Consider the following 15,620-nt stretch of genomic DNA (forward strand, 5'->3'; position numbering starts at 1 on the left):
TAAACATCAATAGCACATTTCTTAAATTGCGGGTAAAATGTGTGCGGGTTCAGTCGCATACCGCCATATATATTATCAGCTTAATGATATATTACGCAATGTTAAAAATAATGTGTACGACATTCACTTCGGAGAATAACTGGATTTGTTATTGTCTGGATATATTTACTCCCTTCACACGTCCAAAACTGCGTAGGATTTAGCCTAGTGCTCCGGGTTATTCAGTTTAGCTGCGATAAAGCGTTGAATACTTTGTATCAAATAATTCCCCTCTTTCCTTTCACAAGTTGTTATTCATTGTGGTCAATAGCATGCCGTTCATCTGTAGAGCCTCCTGCGCGAGAAAGTAACAGCACAGTGCAGAGTCACACAGTGAACTCGAGGGAAGGGCACTGTCTTAAATTGCCCAAACATCAGTAAACTACGATAGTAACCCCGGGTCAGCAGCGGGGTCAACCCACATGACCAGTTCACAGTTCCTCTTTCTTAGTTTTTATTTTATCTAAAGAAGTCCAACTGAAGTCCTGCTTCAAAACTGAAGAAAGAAAAACACACCACGTTTCCAGCATTTTTTAAATTTGATTAGATTATTTATTCAATTATTGTTATTTAAACATTGTTTTACATAATACAATGTATAATGTCTCATAACTGTATCAACATATAAACGGATCATGTATCCTCTATGATGTTAACATCATTTAATACATTTCCTATACGCTAATGTTGCTGGAATAAGCTGTGGACATCTCTACTGATGGACACTAATGTTCCCTGCTGAGGCTTCATCATGAAATGCATGTGATAGAGTTACACTCCGAGCTTCACCCTCATATCATCATCGTCATTGTCGACATCATTCTTGCCGTCAGCGCCCTCCGCCACAAGTTGTTCTCCTGTAGACAAAAAAAAATGTATCTAGAATCAGTTTACCCTAATCCCAATTCTAACTATAACCAATCAGGAGGGAAATACAAAACTGATCAGCGTCAAAAGGCAACTTCATCCTATAGGCTAATTATGGGTGATGTACATTGTGTTCAATAGGCAGGAAACAGAATATTGTCCGAAATGTAGTGATATTATGTACTTTCTAGTACTTTTTTTGTTACACAGCATTTTGCTACTCTGTTCCCTACTGAACATGACTCGGGGGACCCAAGCAGGCATGTTTTATGGTTGTGCCGAACAGACAGTGACCTGGGCTGTGAGGAGTCAAGGCGAGGTCACTGAGGGTTAGACAGGGTGTCCGTAGTTCCTGTCACAGCGGGGGTAGCAGTGGGGGTTCAGCCAGTGTTCCAGGTTGGTCTCCTGGGCCCTCTGATCCAGAACCTGCATGTGGAGCAAGTGCTCCTGTACAGGGAGAGGGAGAGGGAGAGGGAGAGGGAGAGGGAGAGGGAGAGGGAGAGGGAGAGGGAGAGGGAGAGGGAGAGGGGGAGAGAGAGAGACGTTCATTTATCAAGCCATAAGCAGCTCTCATTATCATATCAAAACAGAAGAAATTACAGGGTAACCGTTAAGTGAACTATTTTTTATGGATTCTTAGAAGGATGAGCACACCGCTGCAGGTTTCGAATTGTGCCCTTTCCACTTTGAACTTTACCCTCATTGGCTCATCGGGGTGGCCGGGCTTCTGCCTCTTGGTCCGCAGAAGTTGCTTAGCATAGCTCTCTTTGATGATTGGGTTTGCATCTGGCGATAGAGAGAGAAAGCATTTCAAGACATCCATATCCCTTCGTTTTCATAGAGCTGCCTGTGCAGCATCACTGTTTGCCTACGCAGGTTGGCATTTATTGTCATACGTTTTGCCCTGGAGGCAGCTCTGCAAAGTGGTCACTAGCTGGCAGAGCCACAAAGTCATACAAAGTCATAGTTTTGTCGCACCTGGACTACTGCCCAGGTGTGTGGTGATGTGCGGCAAAGAAGGACAAAGGTAAATTGCAGTTGGTCCAGAACAAAGTAGCACGTATCGCACTTAGATGTACACGGAGGGAAAGTGTCAGTATCATGCATGTCAGTCTCTCCTGGCTCAAAGTTGAGGAGAGATTGACTGCATCACTATTGGTCTTTGTGCGAGATATTGATGTGTTGAAGGTACTGAGCTGTCTGTTCAAGCAGTTGGCACACAGTTCGAACACCCATTGGTACAACACTAGTCATGCAACCAGAGGTCTCTTCACAGTCCCCAGGTCCAGAACAGAGGCTGGGAAACACACAGTATTAAATAGAGCCATGACTACATGGATCTCTCTGCCACCCCAGGCAACTCAAGCTGGCAATAAACCCGTTTTAAAAAATTGATAAAAGGACTCCTTACTGCACAAAGGGAACTGTGAATCGACACAGTCATTTTATATATATTGTATTGTATTTTGCACTGTACTATTTATTAGACCTAGATATTGTGTGTATGTACTGAAACAGTGCATTCAGAAAGTTTTCAGACCCCTTGACTTTTTCCACATTTTGTTACGTTACAGCCTTATTCTAAAGTTGATCAAATATTTTTTTTCCACAGCAATCTACACACCATACCACATAATGACAAAGCAAAAACACGTTTTTAGAAATGTTTGTCTATATAATGTCTCACAGTTGTCAGAGCAAAAACCAAGCCATGAGGTCGAAGGAATTGTCCCTAGAGCTCAGAGACAGGATTGTGTCGAGGCACAGATCTGGGGAAGGGTACCAAAAAATGTACTCCTTAGTAAAAGGCACAAGACAGCCCGCTTGGAGTTTGCCAAAAGGCACCTAAAGACTCTCAGACCATGAGAAACAAGATTCTCTGGTCTGATGAAACCAAGATTGAACTCTTTTGCCTGAATGCCAAGCATCACGTCTGGAGAAAACCTGGCACCATCCCTACGGGGAAGCATGGTGGTGGCAGCATCATGCTGTGGAGATGTTTTTCAGCGGCAGGGACTGGGAAAATAGTCAGGATCGAGGCATAGATGAACGGAGAAAAGTACAGAGAGATCCTTGATGAAAACCTGCTCCAGAGTGCTCAGTTCCTCAGACTCCGAAGGTTCGCCTTCCAACAGGACAACAACCATAAGCACACAGCCAAGACAACGCAGAAATGGCTTCGGGACAAGTCTCTGAATGTCCTTGAGTGGCCCAGCCAGAGCCCGGACTTGAACCCGATCAAACATCTCTGGATGTGGAAAAAGTCAAGGGGTCTGAATACTTTCGAAAGGCACTGTATGTAGGCTATGTGTGACATTTTAAATGTATGTATTTCAGTCCTTGACGAATAATGTTCTGTACTATGTATAATGTCATGTTTCATGTGGACCCCAGGAAGAGTAGCTGATGCTTTTACAGCGGCTAATGGGGATCCTAATAAATTCCAAATACCCCCCAAAATTGGATTTTAAACATAACCTTAACCATAACCTTAACCACACCGCTAACCCTAACTTTAAAGCCAATTTTGACTTAGCAGCTGGCCCATCTAGCAGAAAATTGCTCAGTTCTGCCTCCAGGGCAAGATTCATGACAATGAGCGTCAACCTTCATTTGGCTACATCTATCTCAAACGAAAATATTGCAACCATCAGTGACATAGGGTACTTTGTGCACAATATACCAAAAACAATATTCTTGGCATTTTCCTGAAATCAGTCATTATTTGTCACCCACTCTTTCCTCCTGTATCTATCTGGTTGCTCTTGACTTTTATAACTCAAAACACAACATTAACCTACATTTCCAGACTTGCCATTTCAATTGCAGCCATTAAACAGGAAGAAAAAAACTTGCATTAGATTTCGAACAGTCAACAACAACCCCCTCATCCCACACCCAGCGTGTGCAGGATATAGGGGAGAAGCTGCTGTTTGTTTGGCTAGTACATGTTGAGCCGTGTACTCTCTAATGTACCAGGCTGAGGATGCAGATCAACAGCCCCTTATCTACATCCCAAATGGCACCCTATTCCCTATATAGTGCACTGGGCCCTGGTCAAAAGTAGTGCACTATATAGGGAATATGGTGTCATTTGAGATGCAGCCCTAGTCTCATAGAGTTCTGTCTCTGTCTGTCCCCCAGCAGCAGCAGAATATCATTAGGAGGCTGTTTTTTGGTGGAGCAACAAAGTACCCATTCATTTCCCCCACTCTCCAGAGAGCCAGGCTAGCCCATGGAGCACGTGACCCCCAAAGGCCAACCTGCGAGGGGGTATTAAAATGAACCTGGCTGGCTCTGTCAACAGCGCCAGGCACACAGAGCGACGTGGCAAAGCACCACCCAGGGCTCATTGCGATGATTTTGAAACTGCATTGATAAGAGCTTAATAAAACGGAAGTACATGATATTGTAATAGGGGGCATATCAATACAGTATTTAAATGAGCTATGTGCATGCAGTTAAAACAATTATGTCATATTTGTTTGGTTTTACATCAACAATTATTTGTTTAGCTTATTTTCATATTTTCATGCAATATCTTCACAGAAATGTATTTAGTTGAATATTTACTAGTTACAATGACGCAACGCAATATTTGCTTTTCTGTGCACGACTGAATTGCATTTTTATTTTGTGAGTTTAATTATGCAGTAATTACTTTTCTTTATGCATGTAATTATTTGAGCATATAAATCACAGCATTAATTACTACATAACAACTGCATATTCATATTTTCTTAAAACAACATTTCTATTGCATTAAAACTGAGGGACAAATGCAAAAATAAACTTTTATCAGAGACCTCTAAAAGACTCACAAGCCACCAATAGGTTAATGAATACATTTTTCTAAAGGCATTTTACCTCTTCAAAATGAGCCTACCTGCTGTGTAGATGGTCAAGAGGACCAGACAGAGGGAAAATGCCACAAACTTCTTCATCTTGGTCTCAGCTCACCTGCCCGGCTACTTCTGCACTGAGACCCCAGTCCGTAGGAGATGAGGGGGTAAATTCTCCTCTACGTCACCGATCACCTCCCCAATCCAAATATTACAAAACTGGGTCACATAACTGTGAAAACATCTGTTGAGTGTCACTGTGCCTGCTGTTCTGGCATGAGACATGTATTTATTTGTATATTTATTTGGTGGTGATTATAGCATGCAATGTTCTTGTTTTTCATCAGTTTGAACTTTGATACCGTACTCAAATATATTTTTCTTCTAGCATGAATTACATCTGTATCCAGTTGCAGTTTTAGCGTCATGATTTCAAATTTGCAATGCTGATTGTATCCACTAGATGGCGCGCAAAACTCATTTTATACAGAGATAACTTGTCAAGGATTAATGGATGTGTTTTTCGCAAGGCAGTGTTTTTTTAAAGGCTGTTTTCTGTTTTGTCCTTGGTTTTTCGGAAACTAGGCCATGTGCCTTCAATACAAAGTGATTTCCGTAGCAGGTTAGGATAGCATTTTCGCTAACCATAACCCGTTCCCAACCTTAACCTCAGTATCCTAACCTCCTTCGTAAATTATCCAAACCTGCTTCAGTATCGAAGTGCCGTGAAAATAGTGTTTTGGCCTTATCACTGTTTGGATTGCAAGATTTTTTGACAGTTTACCTAGTTTTTAACAGTCATTCCAGCCAAATGTAATGTAATAAAGTTATTGTTCAACTTCTTTCTATCATCATGTAGAAATGCCCAAATAACGTGTCTGCTTTTCCTACATTTTAAGATTTAAGAACATCCTATAGGACTATCAGTGAATGTGAAGCTCTGTCTGCGTTTATAATATAAATATTTTATGTAGATGTGTCTTGATGCCTTTAAGGCAAATGTTAGTAATACTATTTTAATATACTGAACAAAAAGCTCTAAATCAAAAAATCTTTCACTGTAAATCTTTCCCCTCAACAAACTGTCTTTGTTATTCAGTTGCCAGAGTCAGCTGAGCACTACGTAAAAACGTACGTCATGGTTTACGTTAGCATATTGGCCAATTAAAACGGACGACACTATTAATAATCGGCGCGTTCGACATTGCAGCCCGCTTTACAGACGACTCGATACGGACTGATCTACAAATCACATTGCATCATAAATAACCATAGAGAATGATAGAGGCCTCTAGTGGCCAAAGAGCTATTAGCATGGGCAGCGCCATTGAGGGCTTCCACCATTTTAATGTAGTCAAGTGGGTGGGATTTAATTGGCTCATCCCTCCTAGTGACCCTTTTGGAGTTATGTCCAACCGGGTCATCAGGGGGGATCAGCCAATCGGGAAGAAGAAAATGGACTACTTCAAAATGGAGATAGCCTCAATGGCGCTGCCCATGTTGTCACAGACGCTATAATAGCACAGATACAAATTTGAGTCCTATATCTATCTCTATGTAAATAACTGCTCAATATTGTTTGCAGATCAGTCAGTCAAAATGTACCCATGATACAACACGATTTTAACGCGCTTGAACACTGCGATTAGGTGGGAAGGCCACTGTTTGCAATTGGACATATGTTTTATCGACGAATCTATTGTTTAGTCGTGTTATTGATATATTAATGAAGCTGTCACGTCAATGCAACCTTTAATATTATAAATGCCTGTGCATGCGTTTCGGTGTTTAATTATTATTATTTTTTTACAGTCTATGGATTATTAGCTTTTAATGTAGTCATTGCTGGAGAGGTGAGGAGCACATCAGGTGCCCAGTAACTATATCTAGCATAGCTTCTGATAACAACAACAGTAAGCTAATCATTCAAATGTTGGTGGTCGTCGTCTAGCTACGTCTTTTGTACACAAAAAATCACGGCAGTCATTGATTACAATCTCGCTCGAGCCTTATTTTGTGCGTTATTTCGCAACACGAGAAGGTTGTCATTTTCTCGTAGCTATTGCATGGACATCATGATGCGCGCGCCCTGCGCACAATGTTTATATCGGTGAATTCTCGTGATATTCTATGATTTGATTAGTTTATTCACGTTAATACCAACCACTCTTCCTCGGATGTCTATGGAGGGGGACGAGGGAAACCGTGACCAATCGTCACGGGAAGAGTGGACACTCCTGTTTTGGACCTCTCTCGCTGTCGTAGTGCCCGTGATCATAACATTGTGGTGCAGTGTCCAACGCTCCAAACGGAAAATACACATGAAAGACTTCTTCCGCAAGAGCAAGCACGGTTGGCACTGCACCGACCTGTTCAACAAGCCCATCTACTGCTGTGTATGCCAACAACACATTCTACAAGGGGCGTTCTGCGACTGCTGCGGAGTGTGCGCCGACGAGACATGCCTGCGTCGGGCCGACCGGAGCCTTGTTTGCAAAGAGATTATGGCTCCGTCCCAAACGGATGGGACACTAGAGCACCGCTGGGTCCGGGGAAACGTCCCTCTCTGCAGTGTCTGTGCGGTCTGCAAGGAGCAATGTGGGAACCAACCGAAGCTGTGTGACTTTAGGTAATATTATTTTGCTTCTAGGCTGTCGTTTGTGTGTGAGTTAATGTCTGCCACATTAACCAAAGTGAAGCCCAGCGGGATGCGAAGGCGTTAACTCTTGTCTGGTTTTGGCACGAAACCAGACAAAAATCATGGGGAAGTTCAAATTGCTTTATTTACAAATTGACAGGAATTAATATCATGTCCTTTTCCTTTCACGTACAATTCTTAACCAGCTCTCTGTCCACCTTTTGCCTTGACATTACAGTGAGCTCCACATAAATTGTACTTGATCCACTGATGGGTGTGTGTTTGTCCCTTGGCAGGTGTGTGTGGTGTCAGACAATGGTGCACGACGACTGCAAGGCCAGCCTGCCGGACGGGGAGCGTTGTGAGCTGGGCGAGTTCCGCAGCCTCATCATCCCCCCTCACTACCTCCACCAAGTCAACAAGCTCCGCCGCAGGCACCCCGATGAGTACAGCAAGGTCATAGGTCACACCCAGGGAGGGGTCAGTGTCTGGGGTTAGGGTGTCCCGAATGGTGGATCGGGACCGACTGTTTGGTTGCATTACTAGCGACTACCAGTCCCTCTTGAGTCAGGTTAGAAGACTGGGCTGTGGCTTGAAACAGGTTTCGTTTACTTTAATTTTAACTGAAAGGTTGCTGGATCGAATCCCTGAGCTGACAAGGTACAAATCTGTCGTTCTGCCCCTGAACAAGGCAGTTAACCCACTGTTCCCCGGTAGGCCGTCATTGTAAATAAGAATTTGTTCGTAACTGACTTGCCTAGTTAAATAAAGGTTAAATTAAACAAATTTAACTGTGTGTCTAGCTGGCGTCTGCCTGCGGGAGCAGCTGGACTCCAGTGCTGGTCCTGGCCAACACTCGCAGTGGGAACAACATGGGGGAGGCTCTGCTTGGAGAGTTCCGCACCATCCTCAACCCTGTCCAGGTCAGTCAGTCCTCTGTGTAGCATCCTGTAGGAGCATATTATGGAATTATTAAGATGTCTAGGTCAAATTGAACTGGTGCACAGTAGGCAATCTTTCGAGTTAAAGTGATTGTGGAGGTGGTGCGGTGATGGTGGGATGCATAAACATCTCCCTCCCGTCCACCTTTTCCACTTTGTTTCCTCCCATATCATCCCTTTTCTGTCTGCTATCCTCTCCTTTCTTCTCTCCTCTCCTTTCCTCTCTCCTCTACTCGCCTCCTTTCCTTTCTCCTCCCCTCCTCTCTCAGGTGTTTGACCTGTCGGAGCTGCCTCCCTCCAAGGCCCTGCAGCTGTGCACCCTGCTGCCTCCAGGCAGTGTTAGGGTGCTGGTGTGTGGGGGGGACGGAACTGTGGGCTGGGTGCTGGATGCCATCGACACCATGAAGCTCAAGGTAAAGCTGTGTGTGTGTGTGTGTGTGTGTGTGTGTGTGTGTGTGTGTAACATGACAGTGGCAGGAGCAGATGAGAGTCGTGCAGCTCTATGCCAGACCGTCGTACCTACTGTTGTTGTTGAATAAGACGTCTGTAGATGGCGTGCCTGTTTTAACATTTTCAGCTAGCTTGAAATGTTTCCGATGGAGCTATCTCGCATTAGATATTTTTTGATAGCTCAAACGGTTGGTACGTTGTGAAGGGGAGCGGTCACGTGTGTTTGTGAGCAGAGGATTTTTATTTATTTATTTACCTTTATTTAACCAGGTAGGCCAGTTGAGAACAAGTTTTCATTTACAACTACGACCTGGGCAAGATAAAGCAAAGCAGTGCGACAAAAACTGAGAGTTACACATAAACAAACGTACAGTCAAGAACACAATAGAAAAATCTATGTACAGAGTGTGCAAATGTAGAAGAGTTGGGAGGTAAGGCAATAAATAGGCCATGGAGGCGAAATAGGATCACTGGTTTGATCCCGTTATGGGGACACAGCGGAGGAAGATATTTTAGCAGCACCATGATGTCTGTTTCACATGTGTGTATTGGTCTCCAGGGCCAAGATCAGTTCATCCCCAGGGTGATGATCCTGCCCCTGGGTACGGGGAACGACCTGTCCAACTCCCTGGGCTGGGGGTCTGGCTACGCCGGGGAGATCCCTGTGGAGCAGGTGCTCCGGAACGTCCTCGAAGCAGAGGTGGTCAAGATGGACAGGTCAGTGGCGAGCCAGAGGAAGTAATGTAGCCTGCTGTGCTAATGCTACGAAGCTTAAGTAATGTGGCCTGCAGTGCTAATGCTACGAAGCTCAAGTCATGTAGCCTGCTGTGCTAATGCTACGAAGCTCAAGTCATGTAGCCTGCTGTGCTAATGCTACGAAGCTTAAATAATGTGGCCTGCAGTGCTAATGCTACGAAGCTCAAGTCATGTAGCCTGCTGTGCTAATGCTACGAAGTTCATGTAACGTAGCCTTCTGTGCTAATGCTGCAGAGCTCAATATCCCTAGTTCCATTTGTGTTGTAACATGGTTGTAAATGATCCAGTATGACATTTTTATCTCCACATGTCCTAACAGGTGGAAAGTTCAGGTAGCCTCAAAGGGGCTCTACTTTCGTAAGCCAAAGGTGAGTTGCATTTCACCCTCTCTAAGCTAGCCTCTTTTGATCTTGTCCATTTGCCTTGCATGTTGATATAATTCAGCAACACATACTATATTCGGTGTGTGGACCATACAGGAATCACATCTATAACTCTGGTGTTGCCACTGCCAGAACCATGCTGCAACCAAGTGATCCATTGCGATCATGGGGCTGTTCCAGAAAGCTGTATCAATGAGTAAACCAGCTAACTGTCCAAAATTGCTTGAAACAACTTATTTTTATGAAAAAGGACTTAAAATTGACGAGGTATAATTGACTCGACAAACAACAACCAAAATACAAATTCAGCGTTTTTTAATTAACCAGAAAAACAAGTTCTATGGTTGTTTATCAAACGTTAGCTGGTTAACTTAATAATCCTGCTTACTGGAATAGCCTACGTGATTGATTATTCACTGTTTATACCCTTCATTTGCTCACTAAAGGACCTCCTAACTCGTGTGTCCTATTCTCATCAGGTCCTGTCCATGAATAACTATTTCTCAGTGGGCCCGGATGCCCTGATGGCGCTCAACTTCCACACCCACCGTGAGAAGACTCCCTCCTTCTTCTCCAGCCGCATCATCAACAAGGTCAGTCGGCCAAAGACGCGTCTGAAAATATTCACAAACATATGCAAATGTCTTCACGTGGTTGAATTTACATACAGTATGAGAGGAAATATACAGAGTGGTTGCTTGAGTGTAATGGTCGACACATCAATTTGGAAAGAATTCTTTAATGCTACTTTTCTCTCTTAGTCAAATGCATTTGGAAATGCTTTTACTTACTGAATATTAATTATGTGGTTAGTTGTTCTATAAATGGCTGATTCAGAATAGTCTAGGAGTGGTTATTTGGGTGAAAATGTAATAAATATTTGAATTCGTTCAAACGTGACCTGCTTTTGATAACGCGTGTCCTTTGTCCATATTACTTTCCCCTTTTATAACGGTCAAACTGTTGCCTTTCCTTCTAGGCTGTATATTTCATGTATGGCACCAAAGATTGCTTAGTTCAAGAATGCAAAGACCTGGATAAGAGGATTGAGGTACGGTGTGCACAAAGACACACACAAATAACACACAGGCAGACACACACAGTGGCCTCGGGGAACGACTCTCATGTCTATTGTGCACTCTTTCACCTCTATGCCTCTGGAAGAATTTAATAGAATGTTCCGTTGCCTTGGTAAATGTCACAAACTTAAAATGAACTCAAGCATTCTTTGTGCGTTGTATAATCCTTGGATGCCTCCTTGAACTAGCGGATACTCCTATAAGTTAGTAATATTGTGTGTGTGCTCCCACAGTTGGAGTTGGATGGAGAGAGAGTGGCCCTGCCCAGTCTGGAGGGCATCATCGTGTGTAACATCGGCTACTGGGGCGGAGGCTGTCGTCTGTGGGAGGGCATGGGGGACGAGCCCTACCCTCCTACGCGGTGAGCACCACTGGCTCACACAGGACTTTAGACAATACAGAAATGGAGACAATAAAGGCTTCGAAAGCCCTACCATCAGACGGACTATGTCCATTGAAAAGTTGTTTGTGTATTATCACTGAAAGCATAACTCAAGATCACATTGTCCTTTTTTGTGAAGCCTTCATATACTCTATATTAGACCTTTTAGAGATGCTTCAGAAATCATTCATAAGCTAATGTCATTCGATCTAAAGGGTGATTTGTGAAGCATATATCTAGGCCTTATGAAGCCTTTATGAATGCTCTATAAAGCTTTTCTAAGTGTTTTCTTTCTCCTGTCCTCTCTCCCAGGCTGGATGACGGGCTGCTGGAGGTGGTGGGTGTGTATGGCTCCTTCCACTGTGCTCAGATCCAAGTCAAGATGGCCAACCCGGTGCGGCTGGGCCAGGCCCACACAGTCAGGGTGAGGTTACAGCACCATCACCACCACTTGCTGTTTATCTCCACAGTGTAAGAGGACCGCAGTGGTGTACTGGACACACTTGTGTATTCTGTGTGTCCTTCCTGGTTCTGTCATTTTGACCTTAGCTGAATAGATACAGTACCGGTTTGAATGGCCATCTTTTATAAGTAACGGGGTCATTTGCTAGTTTTGTCTTTTTAAAAGTGGTTAGTTCATGTACAGTAAATGTCAATGTACTTAAAATAAGTTTTTACTCTGCTCATCACTGTTCAGCTCTTCCAAAGTTTTTTTTCTTATGAACCTTCTCTCTTTCCTTCTTCGCTTTTCTCCGCCCATCTCTCACCACCTCCCTTCCTATCTCTCTGTAGCTGGTGCTGAAGACGTCCCGGATGCCAATGCAGGTGGACGGGGAGCCGTGGGCCCAGGGTCCGTGCACCATCACCATCACCCACAAGACCCAGGCCTTCATGCTCTACCACAGCGCCGAGCAGACGGACGACGACGACGAATCCAGCACCTCCGAGGCTGAGAGCTCCGCCCCCCATGACTCTCCCAAGCCAGCAGGTCCCGCCTCTGCTCGTGCCTGAGCCCCCAAGTTCCACCACCTCAATGTTTCATCCATACCCCTCCTTTGTTCGTTGTAGTAAATGCTGATGACATAATGCCACGCTTGCACACTCCCCAGATGATGATATAAGTGAGAGCTCCGGCATATTCCCGCCTCGTGGTAAAGGAAGGAAGGGAGGGAGGGAGATGTTTCAGTGGAGGATGGGCTGTATATTTGCACTGATCCCTTGTTCTATAGTTATAAGAGTTCTATAGTTTTAATAGTTTGGCAGTGTTTCCCAACATGGACCCTGTGTGTCCCTGACTCAGGAGGAAGCATTGACCTCGACACTCCAACTCCTACGATAGAATATATATTTATATTAGCAAGTCAATCGCTGAACGTTTGTTTTGTTTACTCTATTTCATGATGATGCACTGTTACTGCCATGTTGGCCAAATCCCCAATGTGCTGTATTGGACAGACACTAGTTAGTGGTTACTAAGTCTTAAGAAAATGTTACTTGACTATATTTCTTAAAATGAGTTTATTAGGACTCCTAGTTAACCATTCCTAGTGAAATATCCGTTGCTTATGAAGGATTTATTCACAGGTTTGATCATTTCGACCTTGATCATTTTTGGAGACAAAATGTCTACCACGATAATCCACTCAGTCTGTTAACGTACTCCTACTTTTTTTTTTGCAATATTTTGTCCCTTTCTTGATTAGACCTCTCTTTGTGTTGGGCACTTCTTTGTTGCACTGTAGGAATTACTCCGTAGGACGTAGTTAGAATTGTACCGTCCCTCAAAACCGACTGCTCAAAGTGTTCATAAGTATGGTTATGATATTACTCTGTCCGTATCTATTTTGTTTGTTGTCTACTATGGAAAGATTGTTTATTTCAAACACTTTGTCTTCATGCTGCTTAGCACTAGACAAACCGCTAGGTGACACCCTATGTTTGTCACATAGAAATAGATTAGCATCTAGCCATTCTATTTCTATGGTGTGTCAACTGTCGTAATGTTTGTTACCACTGAATGTTTTAATGATCTGTGATTGGGGTTTTTCTGAATCTCCGTCACCTTTCAGGAATAATGTCATGCTGTTATGTCATTTTAGTGAGGTCAAAGTTGAGATATCAGAAGGTTTGTTACAGCCATAATATAAAGTTATAGGTGGCGTTCCAGGTTGTCTGTTATGCAGTCACACCATTCTATTTCAAATCACGTGCAGTAGAACAGAATGGTTAACACAGCAATCAGATTGGTTCCACCAGGTTACCAGCCCCCCCCCCCACCGTCTACATAATCTTATTCATTGTGATCTATAAGGGAAAAGTGATCCTAGATCAGCACTCCTAATCATCTGTGCAGCGTGACTGCAAAAAATATGACCTGGAACGTCTCCTAAAAGTCTCGGTGCTTAAGAGATTAAGCCAGAGCCAACTATTGGCATCAACTGTATAACAGGAGGATTGTCAATGTTAATCTAAAGCTTCGGAGGTCCATAGTTATTAATATAATGCCAATGCTTGTGATATACAAGTGCTTACATTCCCTTTGTGTGTGTTAAGCCGTTGGGTAATCGTCTCGTTGCTTGAGGACACCCATTTTATGTGTATCTGCGCTTCTACTGTGTTTACAACAAACCTGAATGTTCTAGGAACAGGTCTGAGCATCTTAACTGTGGACAGAAATTTTATTTCAAACTGTATAGGTCAGGGGTATTCAACTCTTACCCAACGAGGTCCGGAGCTTGCTGGTTTTCTGTTCTACCTGATAATGAATTGCACACACCTGGTGTCCCAGGTCTAAATCAGTCCCTGATTTAGAGGGGAACAATGAAAAAATGCAGTTGAACTGGCTTCAAAGTCCAGAGTTGAGTTTAAGGGGTATAGAGCCCCACACTGGAGGCATCATAATACCCATAAAACCTAGTGGTCAAATAGGGAAATGGTTCCAATTGTTTTTCCACCATTCATTTTTGCTATTTTAAAAACACTTAAGAGCTGTGTTTCCTGTAGGCTAACCCAGGCGTGACGTTTTGATAATCATGTAAATCTCTCTCGGGCAAGGTGACATCAATATATTCAGCTCCATTTACTCTCAGATTCGAAAATGCTAATTAGAGTCAAAGTAGACATGCAAAACTACAAATCCCTGCAAGCTCCTGCACGGCATCTCTAGCTGACACCTTTGCTAACAGTTTAAAACTTGCACAAGACCGTTCACAGAACTGTCAATTTAAATATATTCTGCCAATTTACTCATTACTACATTTAACTAAAATTAGATAAATGAATCCAGAGATTCTTACATGTCCTTCAATTTGACAGTCTCGTCCAGATCATGGCATTTGTAGTTCTTTATGATAGCCACATTAACAGCTAATTAACATTTCATTTTGGGGGGGTAAATACAGGCAAATATATTTATAAAGGTCACCTTTTCCTAGAGAGATTTACATGGTTATTAAAACATCACGCCAGGGTAAGTCTACACGAAACACAACCCTTATTTTAAGTGTTTCTAAAATCCCCTATGGGATTTGACCGCTAGGTTTTATGGGTATTGTGACGCATACTGTGGTACTCTATTGGCTGTAAGGTTTTATAGAAATGTAACTGCGTTGCTGGAGAAGAGCATGTACTGTATGCCACCGATTGTTCTCAACTAGATTGTCTTCAGATATTGAATGGTAATGGATAATCTTAGTCTTGGTAGTTTATGTCTACACTTAACGATGGAAGGAGACCGTGTGATAGTCTATTGCTGATACATTTTCCTGTAAAGTTTTGAGTGAAATTTACAGCGTACCATGAGGAACAGTATATTTGGAAATATATTTAGCTACACATTTAGTTTTTGCAGTCAAACCACTGTACATAAATGCACAAGATTGCTGTGGAAAGTGTCAAAGAAACCAGTAAGTCATAACAGCACTTTACTGATGTAATGTAATGGAACGCATATGACTCCATTTTAGTCTCCATCTAATGGTATGAAATCTACCATCTTCCTGGCCATTTAAAAATAAAAGATGGATAGAGAGATGGATAAAGTAAAACTATTGTAAGCAAACAATTAATCACTTTAAAGCAATTAAAAACAGAGACAAATATCAAAATAATTGGCTTTACTGAATTTGCTACTACAGATGTTGAAACGGAACATTTCACTGAATGTAATAAGCAATGTAAATTAGAATTTGAAAACACCCATAATAAATATTTTCATATGTATTATGAATTTTGAATTTCATTG

At 42.8% G+C, this 15,620-nt stretch overlaps 2 protein-coding genes across 3 annotated transcripts; one reads left to right on the top strand and one right to left on the bottom strand.

The window, feature by feature from the left end:
* Positions 1 to 565: 565 nt before the first annotated feature.
* LOC139567538 (uncharacterized protein C17orf67 homolog) lies at positions 566 to 7,024 on the bottom strand. Its single transcript, XM_071388878.1, has 5 exons — positions 6,913 to 7,024; positions 4,793 to 4,943; positions 1,604 to 1,692; positions 1,201 to 1,353; positions 566 to 896 (listed from the first exon to the last, which is right to left on the bottom strand). Exons 2-4 carry the CDS (start codon positions 4,848 to 4,850, stop codon positions 1,237 to 1,239), a joined length of 264 nt encoding a protein of 87 aa, XP_071244979.1. The 5' UTR covers positions 4,851 to 4,943; positions 6,913 to 7,024; the 3' UTR covers positions 566 to 896; positions 1,201 to 1,236.
* On the top strand, positions 6,926 to 15,598 carry LOC139567537 (diacylglycerol kinase epsilon-like). Of its 2 annotated transcripts, none has more exons than XM_071388876.1 (11): positions 6,926 to 7,377; positions 7,683 to 7,842; positions 8,190 to 8,309; positions 8,597 to 8,740; positions 9,337 to 9,494; positions 9,853 to 9,901; positions 10,396 to 10,509; positions 10,896 to 10,967; positions 11,229 to 11,356; positions 11,690 to 11,801; positions 12,170 to 15,598. In XM_071388876.1, the coding sequence occupies exons 1-11, from the start codon at positions 6,926 to 6,928 to the stop codon at positions 12,386 to 12,388; spliced, it is 1,728 nt and encodes a 575-aa protein (XP_071244977.1). In that variant the 3' UTR covers positions 12,389 to 15,598. The 2 variants fall into 2 exon arrangements, with proteins under 2 accessions (XP_071244977.1, XP_071244978.1); XM_071388877.1 differs by having other exon boundaries at positions 11,690 to 11,848; positions 12,170 to 12,311.
* The last annotated feature ends 22 nt before the right edge of the window (positions 15,599 to 15,620 follow it).

Source organism: Salvelinus alpinus, chromosome 2 (assembly GCF_045679555.1).
Source record: "Salvelinus alpinus chromosome 2, SLU_Salpinus.1, whole genome shotgun sequence".
Taxonomy (NCBI): domain Eukaryota; kingdom Metazoa; phylum Chordata; class Actinopteri; order Salmoniformes; family Salmonidae; genus Salvelinus; species Salvelinus alpinus.